We start from the raw sequence: 12,576 nt of genomic DNA, 5'->3' as shown, positions 1-12,576 counted from the left end.
TTACTACAATGTAAAACAACAACAACTAGAACTAGACTAACTAGAGTGGTCACCCATTCTGTGGCCAGTGGCCACTCCAAAACAAAAAGCACAAAGCAAACAATCCAGCCTGTCTGCATGAACACACTAACATACATCTCCACTGTTAGAGCACAAAGTCTGGTCTGGTCCTCACCTCTCCTCCTTCACACTCAATAAAAACCACATCAGACAACACAAGCCACACGCGCTGTCACCATATACTCCACAGGAAATTAAGTAAAGAAAACACAGAGAGAAGTGAGGTCTATGTATGACAGTGGAAATGTACAAGACACGTATAAGCAAAGTGTAGCCTAAATAAGATACTCCTGAGACTGGATCACAGGATCACAGCCAGATAGACATTTAATACACTGCTCAAAAAAATAAAGGGACACTTAAACAATACATTGTAACTCCAAGTATATCACACCTGTGTGAAATCAACCTGCCCTGGGATGATCATTTTGATTTACATTGATCATTTTTATGTTATTTTGTTCTCAACACACTCTACTATATATTAAATAACGATTTTAAACTGCAATATTTAATTAATTGAGATCTTAGATGTGTTGTTTAAGTGTTCCCTTTATTTTTTTTGAGCAGTGTATTACAGTACATGTAGAAATATATATGTAACCTTTCTGACATCAAAACACTGAGGCAACTTTATAAGACACAACAAAGTCTGGTCTGGTCCTCACCTCTCCTCCTTCAGACTCAATAAAAACCACATCAGACAACACAGTTTGTAACTAAATAAAGCCACACGCGCTGTCACCATATAGGCTACTCCACAGGAAATTAAGTAAAGAAAACACAGAGAGAAGTGAGGTCTATGTATGACAGTGGAAAAGACACAAGACACAAGATTATATATATAAATATATGATTTTATATAAATAAATAAAAATATATAAATAACTTTGCTGCTTTACCGCGTCGCTCCACCGCGGAGTCTCCAATCCCCGCTTGCTCCACGACCTGCAGCCCAACGCCGTGGTGTCAGGGTAACTTCTTTTGCATAACTCACAACAGAGAAGTGTTTTTGACTTGCTATGGAGACGCACCTTGATTTATGCACTCGCGGCCTCGGCTGATGTTTTTTTTTTTTTGCTCCAACTTGGTCCATTAAGTTGTGCCCAATAAACAAAATGTATTGAACAAAGAACTCAAAAAAACGCCGCCAGCCTGCGGTCAAAAACAATCTACTTCTGTGCTCCACACCTGGAATAATCAGCGCGCACCTTAAATGTCCTCACATTACTCCCCACAGCGCCGCTCAGGCGCTCTGCGAGAATGACTCCACCACTACACCTGTAGACACACAGACAAGCTTTTAGTTGATTGGTTATCTTGGATATGCTATTTTAATGTTATGCTTTTATATTTTAAAAGGGATATTGGCAAATTGGCCTATTGCCTATAGTTTTATGAGTAGGTTCGTTACCTTTAATTGTAGGTGCAAGCTATTTTTAGAACGGCGGAGCAGAGACGTGAGTTGCTCAGAGCTACACTTTATGATTTTATCTGTGAAAAGCACTAGAAAAATAAAACTTACTTTCGAGATCCACAAGGTGGCTCCCACCCAGTCAATAAAACCTTGAAAAATAAAACCACTTAGTTAAAGTGAAGATGTGAAGCAGGATCTGATGTCCTTATTTTCTGTATGAAGCACCACTGATGATGATTTGTCTTCAACATAGATTTGAAAAAGGACAAATCTGCCAATCATACTGAATCAGGATTTCCAGAAATAGCTGCTTGAATCATCCAAATTATAACAGAGCTTAAACAAACCTTAAAGCAGAAGTAAGCGATCCGGTGGTTTTGGCTAACTTCCTGTCAGCCGATGGAGTTAGCAGCCCCCGCCCTCGTCCCTACGTCACCACATTCACGCGCATCCCTTGGCTGCACACACAGAGAGGACCGCCCCTTTATGCCGTTCTCTCTCCTCATTGGATACGTTTTCTCCTCGGCTTACAGCAGAGCAGAGTGACTGACAGACCCGTGTTTCGGACCAAACACTCTAAGTGATTGCTGTTGGAAGATATAACTATTTAAGACTTATATTAACACAAATATTCCGCTTACTTCTGCTTTAACAAATTATTCTTAAACGGTGACCGACTTCTGTGACCTCCTGACCCACCTGGATTTTCTTTTACTGGTGCACATTTCTGAGAGATTTCTACAAGAAACGATGTACACTCTAAAATGTATGACCCTCGGTGTCCCTGAGCCTCTGCCCACTCGTCCTGGTCGGTACTTCAGCCTCGAGTGGATGAGTGGGAGGGTCCTCTGTCAGCCGCAGCTGTCTCCTTCCCACATGCAAGGTGCCCGTCGGTGTCGAGAGGTCTCATTTGGACTCGGGGAGCAGGTCCTGCTTCACCCGGCTGCAGGATGACGACCAAAATCATCCACTTCATGGTGAACGGGCGGCTGGAGCAGGCCGAGCTCGCGGCCGACTGCTCTGCTGCCGACGTCAGAGGTAAGAGAAGGAAGAGGAGGTGTCGACGCACGCTGCAGCAGGTTGTTTATCATTTATTATCAATGTGTAAAAAAGCTGAAACATGCAGTTCAACCTGAGCAGGGTGAAGTGTGGAGTGACGCGGCCTCTCTGTCAGGACCGGGCCTCCATGTGGCGCTGACAGGTCCTTTCAGCTTCCAGCTCTTTGTCCTCTTCACACCGTCTGGAGTCCCTGACCTTTAAAGAGGAACTACGCAGGATTTATACCTTAACTCTGCTCCATTTGTACCTTAAATGAGACATATTCTGCCCCCTTTCCATGAATTAAAATAGTTCCCAGGTGTCTTATGGACATATCTGTGACATGCTTTGGTCAAAATCCCCCAAGGATCAAACATCACAGCTCTTTTCATCCTCTCTAAACAGCTCTGTTCAGAACGGCTGGTTTCAGTGCCTGTCCCTTTAAATGCAAATGAGCCACTGCTTGCCCCACCCCTTCTACCGGTCCCAGGTAGGGGTGGTATTATGCAAATTTGAATCCTAGTTACATCATTGTCAGACAACTGAGGGAACAGCTCGTAAAACCACATGGATTTCAACCTCGTGAGCCTGAAAATTACAGATTTTTTTTTCGTCAATTCTCACATTTTGGAGGCTGGAAGGCAAAACAAACGCCCAAATATGTGTGTTAAAGAGCCTTCAAAAAGTGATATTTCCATAATATGTCCCCTTTAATGAATCGTAACACACCCCGTAACCCGTAATCTCTTGTTGATGACAGATAAGACGACACAAATATACACATGGTAACATGGTAGATGATAATAACCTTATCCACCGCTCCATGGATTGATTTCTCACCGGCTTCTTTGTTGGAAACAAATGCACATGGAGGAGAGGAGGGTTAGAGACACAGAGGAGGAGACACCATCCTGCTGTGGAGTGAGTGTGAACCTCACCTGTGCTCATCTACCTGCCTGACAGATCTGTTTCGAGCGGCGGCAGAGGCCGGGCCGCACCACATCCTGAAGATGTACGACACTCAGGGCGTCATGGTGAACATCTCGCCCCGGCTGCAGGCCAACAGCCAGGAGACCTACTACCGGCTGGAGGTGGTGGCGTCGGACCTGCAGAGTGAGCCTGATGTTTCCAGATGTTTATTTGTTCATTTGGATCCCCCATTAGCGCTCTGGTGGACAAGTTGTGACCTGCACATTCACCACGCTATGAGATAATAATAACACAACGTTACCAGACAGAGTTGTTTTAGAGGGAAATTCATGCAAAACCGCTGATGCGCGTTGCCTTCAGGGACAGTTTTTCATCAAGCAGTCTCTGTATTTACCTCTAAAACAACTCTGTCTGGTAACGTTGTGTTATTATCTCATAGCGTGGTGAATGTGCAGGTCACAACTTGTCCACCAGAGCGTTTTGGAGTTGTTGGATTGTGTATTTGATGAGGGAAACCAAGAAATCCCATGAGCCTCCGTAGCGTAGCTCTGAGCAGCTCACGGCTCTGCTCCGCCATTCTAAAAGTAGCTTGCACCGACAATTAAAGGTAACAAACCTACTGCTATGACTATAGGGATTATGGCAATGGGCCAATTTGCCAAAATGTTGAACTATCCCTTTAAAACACATCTAATGAATAAAGTTAGAAGACTCCTGTGATGTTTCCTGTGATCAGTGTCTGATGAGGCAGTTGATGTTTTGTTTCTGCAGGTGTGACGCTGCCTCCTGAGCTGGACAGCATGGAGCACAGGTGAGTGCGTCCTGTCAGCGGTGTGACGCACTGAGGCGTTCAGGTTCACGTCGGACTCACCGCCGTCCACTTCCTGTCTCCACCTCCAGGCTGCGTCACCTGGAGAGCAAGGTCATGGAGGACATGAGGAAGACCCCGGACATCATCTGCGAACTCAAGAGCCACGTGGAGTCGTTCAAGAGGAAGCTGCAGGTCCGGAGAGAGGAACCAGGCACTTCCTGTGGCTGCTTCACAATAAAAGCCTCAGAGAGTTTTAGTAGAAACAGTATTTACAAAAATAATAAATATGTTGACCTTCTCCTCCGTCAGAGCGTGGAGCACCTGAGCTGGATGGGTCTGTTCAAGGACGACGGCGACCAGCAGAACGCCAAGTTCTCACCCAAACCCAAGACGCCTCAGCTGAGCGTGCAGGAGGAGCAGCAGCAGGTCCGCAGGAAGTTCCTCAACATGAGGTGACCTCGCCGCCTTCAGCAAAAATGTTGAATCTATTGTTTCTTATTCTTCACGTTAAAGGGATATTTCAACATTTTTGCAAATCCTCCTATCACCATAATCTCTATAGTCATAGCAGTAGGTTCATTACTTTTAATTGTCGGTGCAAGCTATTTTTAGAACGGCGGAGCAGAGACGTGAGCTCTACTTTCACCTTTTCCTCATCAAATTCATCAAACAACTCCAAAACGTTGTGACCTGCACATTCACCACGCTATGAGATAATAACAGAACGTTACCAGACAGAGTTGTTTTAGAGGTAAATTCATGCAAAACCGCTGATGCGCGTTCCTGTCAGGGACAGTTTTTCATCAAGCAGTCTCTGCATTTCCCTCTAAAACAACTCTGTCTGGTAACGTTGTGTTATTATCTCATAGCGTGGTGAATGTGCAGGTCACAACTTGTCCACCAGAGCGTTGTGGAGTTGTTGGATTGTGTATTTGATTAGTTTGATGAGGGAAATGTGAAAGTACCGTGCGCCTCCATTGCAGCTCGCGTCTCTGCCCCGTCGAAAAACAGCTTGTACTGACAATTAAAGGTAACGAACCTACTGCTAAAACTACAGGGATTATGGCATTCGGCGAATATGGCAAAAATGTTGAACTATCCCTTTAAGTTAGACCTGATTAAAGTTTTTTGGCGCAGCTCACTGCAGGTGACAGAGGAAGTGAGAGAGCTCCTGAAAACTCCTGTTTTTGACAACTGGTGAGAACAAACACAAATCAAACACACACACACATACACACGTACTCGTCCTGCCTCACCTGTGTGTGTGTGTGTGTGTGTGTGTGTGTGTGTGTGTGTGTGTGTGTGTGTGTGTGTGTGTGTGTGTGTGCAGGCAGTGGGAGGAGGCGGAGATGCTGGTGCTGCTGCAGGTGATGTTCACGGACCTGGACTTCCTGACGGCGTTCCACATCGAGCTGAAGGTGCTGCAGAACTTCCTGTTCGAGGTCTACCGCCACTACAACAACATCCCCTTCCACAACTTCCGCCACTGCTTCTGCGTCACACAGATGGTACGACAACCTCACACACAGACGGAAAACAGAGATACACAATTAATGTCTACTTTTACTTTTGGTCCAATTGAACACTTTTATTATGTACAAAGAGTAAAAAACAAAGCAAATTTAAACATAAAACACATAAAGTTTAGTTAAAAGTAGGGTTAAATCAAAAAGATGAGGAGGAAGCAGCTGTTGTGTTGTGGTTGTGTTGCTGTGCTGCAGATGTACGGCCTGATCTGGCTCACAGACCTCAGGAATAAATTAGGACGAATCGACCTGTTCATCATGTTGACCTCGGCGCTGTGCCACGACCTCGACCACCCCGGATACAACAACGTCTACCAGGTCCCGTCAGCGCCGCTTCAGCCTCCGTCTGATCTGTTCGTCCCATGAGAGAGAAATGATCCTTTAAAATCAATTTGTTTTTTTGTTTGTCTGCTCAGATCAACGCTCAGACCGACCTCGCTCTCCGCTACAACGACATCTCGCCCCTGGAAAACCACCACTGTGCCGTCGCCTTCGGCATCTTGTCTAAGGTAATCCCTCTACACATTACCTTTATTCTGAAGGAGCTTTGATATAAACATCTACCTTTATTCTGAAGGAGCTTTATTATAAACATCTACCTTTATTCTGAAGGAGCTTTAATAAACATCTACCTTTATTCTGAAGGAGTTTTAATATAAACATCAACTTTTATTCTGAAGGAGCTTTGATATAAGCAGCATCAACCGGATCGCTTACTTTTGCTTAATATAAACATCTACCTTTATTCTGAAGGAGCTTTGATATAAACATCTACCTTTATTCTGAAGGAGTTTTGATATAAACATCTACCTTTATTCTGAAGGAGCTTTAATACAAACATCTACCTTTATTCTGAAGGAGTTTTGATATAAACAACAACTTTTATTCTGAAGGAGCTTTAATAAACATCTACCTTTATTCTGAAGGAGCTTCATTATAAACATTTACCTTTATTCTGAAGGAGCTTTATTATAAACATTTACCTTTATTCTGAAGGAGCTTTAATTTAAACAATATTATTCTGAGGGAGCTTTGATATAAACATCTATCTTTATTCTGAAGGAGCTTTGATATAAACATCTATCTTTATTCTGAAGGAGCTTTAAAATAGACATCTACCTTTATTCTGAAGGAGCTTTATTATAAACATTTACCTTTATTCTGAAGGAGCTTTGATATAGACATCTACCTTTATTCTGAAGGAGCTTTAATATAGACATCTACCTTTATTCTGAAGGAGCTTTATTATAAACATTTACCTTTATTCTGAAGGAGCTTTATTATAAACATTTACCTTTATTCTGAAGGAGCTTTATTATAAACATCTACCTTTATTCTGAAGGAGTTTTATTATAAACATATACCTTTATTCTGAAGGAGCTTTGATATAAACTTTTACCTTTATTCTGAAGGAGCTTTAATATAGACATCTACCTTTATTCCGAAGGAGCTTTAATATAAACGTTTTCTCTCTGCAGCCTGAGTGCAACATCCTGAAGAATCTGACCTGCGATCAGTACAAACACATCAGAGGAGGAATGATCAGGTGAGACTTAAATACATCTATATGTATATATTAGAACACATACATGTGTATATGTACAAATTGCCCTTCGGGGACAATCAAGATCTCCTGACTCTTGACTCTTGAGATGCATCCTGGCCACTGACATGGCTCGACACAACGAAATCCTCAACAAGTTCAAAGTGATGCAGCCGGTGTTCGACTTCACCAACAAGGAGCACAAGGAAGTGGTAAGTTTGAGTTTCCAGCCGAGCTCTTACTTTGAAAGGATCCAGCTCCTTCACCAGAGTCTTCCTCTCTCCCCGTCTGTCTGCAGCTGATGAAGATCATGGTGAAGGTGAGCGACATCTCCAACGAGGCGAGGCCGATGGAGGTGGCCGAGCCGTGGCTGGACTGTCTGCTGCAGGAGTTCTTCAACCAGGTGAGACACACCGACACACAGGAAGTGACTGGAAGACACAACACTCACACACACGGAGGTGCAACCAAATTTCAAAATAAAACGTCCAGTGGGAGAACATCTGGATCAACCTATAGATTGATAAACTCAGCCACAGTTTTGATGTTGAAATAAAAACATCAGGGGCCAGATTCACAAAAAAAACTTCTTAAGTGTCTTTTTTTTCTTAACTTCAGTATTAAAAAGAAAAAAGAGAAGAAGTCATATTCTCCAAAAAAGTTTTTTCTCAACTTTCTGCTTAAAGGGATAGTTCAACATTTTGGCAAATTGGCCCATTGCCATAATCCCTATAGTCATAGCAGTAGGTTTGTTAGACAGAGTTGTTTTAGAGGTAAATACAGAGACTGCTTGATGAAAAACTGTCCCTAAAGGCAACGCGCATCAGCGGTTTTGTATGAATTTCCCTCTAAAACAACTCTGTCTGGTAACATTGTGTTATTATCTCATAGCGTGGTGAATGTGCAGGTCACAACTTGTCCACCAGAGCGTTGTGGAGTTGTTGGATTGTATATTTGATGAGTTTGATGAGGGAAACCAAGAAATCCCATGAGCCTCCGTAGCGTAGCTCTGAGCAGCTCATGGCTCTGCTCCGCCGTTCTAAAAATAGCTTGCACCGACAATTAAAGGTAACAAACCTACTGCTATGACTATAGGGATTATGGCAATGGGCCAATTTGCCAAAATGTTGAACTATCCCTTTAAGAAAAAACTTAAAGACCCACTCCCGTGAAAATCTTGTTTTTTGAGCTTTTCACATGTTCCTGTGGCATTTTTCTTGTGTTAGAGGACATATCAGCAGAAAAGGAAGTGCAAAATTGCATTTCTGAGTTTTTCTGCCTTCAAACTGCTGTGAACCAATGGCAGACGCAAACTGGCAGTTTCAGGGAGACTGGAGCTGACGTGTCACAGCTCCAGGGGAGGGCACTAGTGCTACAAGCTCCCGCCCCGCTCTGCATCTGGCTCAGAGGTGAAAACCATGGCAGCTCGGTGTAACTATGGAAGTATAACAGGTATAGCTCACCTGGTAGAACAGCTTGCACTGTGAGCAAGGACTATGCTCCAGTCTGGGATCGAATACCAATGTGGAGTTTTACGCTAAACACGCTGAATCTGTAATTGTACAATGTCCAGCTGTCAGCAGGCGGGGGGTGGGGTGCGAGGAGGTGGCTGGGCGGGTGCAGAGCAGCGCTGTCTCCGCCCACCCTCCAGAGGTGCATTGCTAATGAGCTGGTTTTAAAATGACCAAAAAGGGTCGCGGGAGTGGGACTTTAAAGCAGAAGTAAGCGATATTTTTGTGTTAATATAAGTCTTAAATAGTTCTATCTTCCGACAGCAATCACTTACATAGAGTGTTTGGACCGAAACACGGGTCTGTCAGTCACTCTGCTCTGCTCTGAGCCGAGGAGAAAACTTTTCTCGTATCCTACAATTTTTATCCAATGAGGAGAGAGAACGGCATGAAGGGCTGTGTGTGCAGCCAAGGGATGCGCCTGAATGTGGTGACGTAGGGCCGAGGACCAATAGATCCATGACGAGGGCGGGGGCTGCTAACCCCATCGGCTGTCAAGACGTTATGGTGCGTTCAAGGCAACCCGTAACTCGTGTTTTTACGAGTGGTCGTTATAGTGACTTTCACAGGTAAAACAGGTCGGAAAAACACGAGTGGGTTGCCTGGAACGCTACAAAGTCGTAAGTCGTGACGTGAAGCTATAATTTACGGTTTCAAAAGCCTGCCTGGAACGCAGCATTAGCCAAAACAACCGGATCACTTACTTCTGCTTTAAGAATGAATGGTATTCTTGAAATCAAAGTTCTCAAATTTGTTCTTAACTTTAAGACAACCTTGACCTGTCTTAAAATCCCTATGGTGAATAGGTAGCCTAAGCCTCTAATATCACACATTTTAGACAAGTTTAGACTAGTAGGTCATAGTAAGTAAATATATTTATTAATTAAAGCAGAAGTGAGTGATCCGGTCGTTTTCGCTAATGCTGCGTTCCAGGCAGGCTTTTGAAATCGTAAATTACAGCTTCAAGTCACAACTTACGACTTTGTAGCGTTCCAGGCAACCCACTCGTGTTTTTCCGACCTGTTTTACCGGTGAAAGTCACTATAACGGCCACTCGTAACTTCCGACCGGTGAACTCGTACCAGATCGAACTGGTACCACTTCACGGTCGGAAAAATACGAGTTTCCTTGAACGCACCATAACAGTCCTCGTCGCTACGTCACCACATTCACGGCGTTCCTTGGCTGCACACACAGCCCTGCATGCCGTTCTCTCTCCTCATTGGATAAAAACTGTAGGATACGATAAATGTTTTCTCTTCGGCTCAGAGCAGAGCAGAGTGACTGACAGACCCGTGTTTCAGTCCAAACACTCTATGTAAGTGATTGCTGTCGGAAGATATAACTATTTAAGACTTATATTAACACAAATATATCACTCACTTCTGCTTTAATCGCACAAAGTGACTGTTAACTATTAGTTAGCATGTTAGCACCGCTGACACAGCTTCAGCCACTTTGACCCACCCTCTTGTCTTATTTTCCGCTGTTATTCCCATATTATTAATTTTCCCCAAGAGAGAGTTTTTTCGTACATTAATTTCATTCACCATAACCTCAAGCGCCTGCCTTGAAAAGTTTCTGCATCTCTTTTTGTCCTTCACCATGGTTAGTCAGTGACTAAACTATATGCTATACACTGCAGTGACATATTTTAAGAAGTTCTTAAGTAGGAAAAATAAGAAATTCGTAAGAACTTCTTAAGACTGTTCTTAAGAAAATATTGAGGAATTGCACTTAAGAACTTTCTTATGAACTTCTTAATTTTCTTCTGAAGACATTTCTTAAGATCTTTCTTAAGAACATATTGATGAATCCAGCCCCAGATATTTAACCCTCCTGTTGTCCTCCTCCTGTCCTCCTGGGTCAAGGAAGGAAGGACAAAAGGAAGGAAGGGAGGAAGGAAGGAAGGAAGGAAGGAAGGAAGGAAGGAAGGAAGGAAGGAAGGAAGGAAGGAAGGAAGGAAGGAAGGAAGGAAGGAAGGAAGGAAGGAAGGAAGGAAGGAAGGGATAGATGAACGGAAGGAAGGAAGGACAAAGGGAAAGAAGAACGGAAGGAAGGATAAAGGGATAGAAGGAAGGAAGGAAGGAAAGAAGGATGAAGGGAAAGAAAGGAAGAAGGAAGGAAGGCAGGAAGGACGGAGAGAAAGAATAAAGGAAGGAAGGACAAAGGGAACGAGGGAGGAAAGAAGGAAGGAACAGATTGGGTCAAAAAAGAAGGGATGAAGGGAAGGAAAGAAGGGAGGGAGGCAAAAAAGATTGTGGAAAGAAAGAAGGGAAAAGGGTAGGAAAGGAAAGAAAGATGGAGGGAGAGAACAGATTTGTTCAAAGAAGGAAGAAGGGAAAAGGAAGGAAGGGGGAAAGGATTGTGGGAGAGAAGGAAGGGAAAAGGGAAGGGAAGAAAGATGGAGGGAGAGAGCAGATTCGTTCAAGGAAGGAAGGAAAGAAGGAAGGATGGAGGAAGGGAACAGAAGGACAACAGGAGGGTTAACACATCAACAAAACATCTTTTTGACGCACACAGTCAGACATTCTATTACAGGTGGACCCTGAACGCAGCGTTTGTCTCTGCTCTGGTCTCCAGAGCGACACGGAGAAGCAGAAGGGACTCCCCGTCACTCCGTTCATGGACCGGGACAAAGTGTCCAAGCCGTCGTCTCAGACCAGCTTCATCCGCTTCGTGCTGCTGCCGCTGTTCACCGAGCTCACCAAGCTCTTCCCCTGTCTGGAGGTGAGGTCCCTGAACGCAACACCAGAGAAGTCAGGTGTGCAGAGTAGACTCACTCATAACGCACACACAACACACAGGGTTCCTACGCAAGTATGGAAAGTATGGAATTTGATTTGATACATTTCCAGGTCTGGAAAAGTATGGAAAATGGAAATTATTGTATGGAAATATATTTATCTTATACTTATCTGAGTTTGGTCTTATCTGCAGTTATCTGGGTTAATTATTTTTGTATGCACTATTGTACCTATAGCTAGTTACATAATGGCATACACATTCAGAATAATGAAAAAAAAATATTAATTGCATGACTTTTATTATATAATGCACAACTATTTACTCAAATATCACAAATTATTTGAATTTTTTTTACCGAGAAGTCTGGAAATTATGGTCTGGAAAAAGTATGGAATTTGGAAATGTCAAATATGTAGGAACCCTGAACACAACACAACACAACACAACACGGGGATGACAGGTTGTGACTCGGGCTTGTTGTGTTGTTGTCATGGCGCAGCAGCACATCCTAGAGCCGGTGAGAAGAGCGCTCAAGTATTACTCTGAGCTGGAGACGGCCAATAAAGGAGAGGAGGAGGCCAAGACGCCATGAGGAGGAGGAGGAGGAGGAGGAGGAGGAAGACAAACGCGATGTTTTTCTTCCTTGTGTGTGTTTTATGAAACCAAAGAATTATTTATCGTCTCATCTTGGTTTGTTTTTTTATATTTAATTAATCATTGTATTTGTTTTATTTTGAACTTCTTAAAGGGATAGTTCAACATTTTGGTAAATTGGCCCATTGCCATAATCCCTATAGTCATAGCAGTAGGTTCATTACCTTTAATTGTCGGTGCAAGCTGTTTTTAGAACGGCGGAGCAGAGCCGTGAGCTGCTCAGAGCTACGCTACGGAGGCTCATGGGATTTCTTGGTTTCTCTCATCAAACTCATCAAATACACAATCCAACAACTCCACAACGCTCTGGTGGACAAGTTGTGACCTGCACATTCAAA

General features: G+C 43.5%; 1 protein-coding gene across 1 annotated transcript; it reads left to right on the top strand.

Moving 5' to 3' along the window:
* Positions 1 to 2,427: 2,427 nt before the first annotated feature.
* On the top strand, positions 2,428 to 12,176 carry LOC310997848 (high affinity cGMP-specific 3',5'-cyclic phosphodiesterase 9A-like; the record flags this gene model as incomplete). Its single annotated transcript, XM_083987670.1, has 14 exons — positions 2,428 to 2,515; positions 3,479 to 3,628; positions 4,217 to 4,256; positions 4,346 to 4,448; positions 4,566 to 4,708; positions 5,394 to 5,453; positions 5,587 to 5,764; positions 5,978 to 6,100; positions 6,199 to 6,291; positions 7,261 to 7,328; positions 7,435 to 7,537; positions 7,624 to 7,728; positions 11,420 to 11,566; positions 12,084 to 12,176. The coding sequence occupies 14 exons, from the start codon at positions 2,428 to 2,430 to the stop codon at positions 12,174 to 12,176; spliced, it is 1,494 nt and encodes a 497-aa protein (XP_083843796.1).
* Positions 12,177 to 12,576: the final 400 nt, after the last annotated feature.

This window comes from Trachurus trachurus (genome assembly GCF_905171665.1).
Source record: "Trachurus trachurus genome assembly, chromosome: 2".
Classification (NCBI taxonomy): domain Eukaryota; kingdom Metazoa; phylum Chordata; class Actinopteri; order Carangiformes; family Carangidae; genus Trachurus; species Trachurus trachurus.
This window is presented reverse-complemented; position numbering and strand designations above follow the sequence as displayed.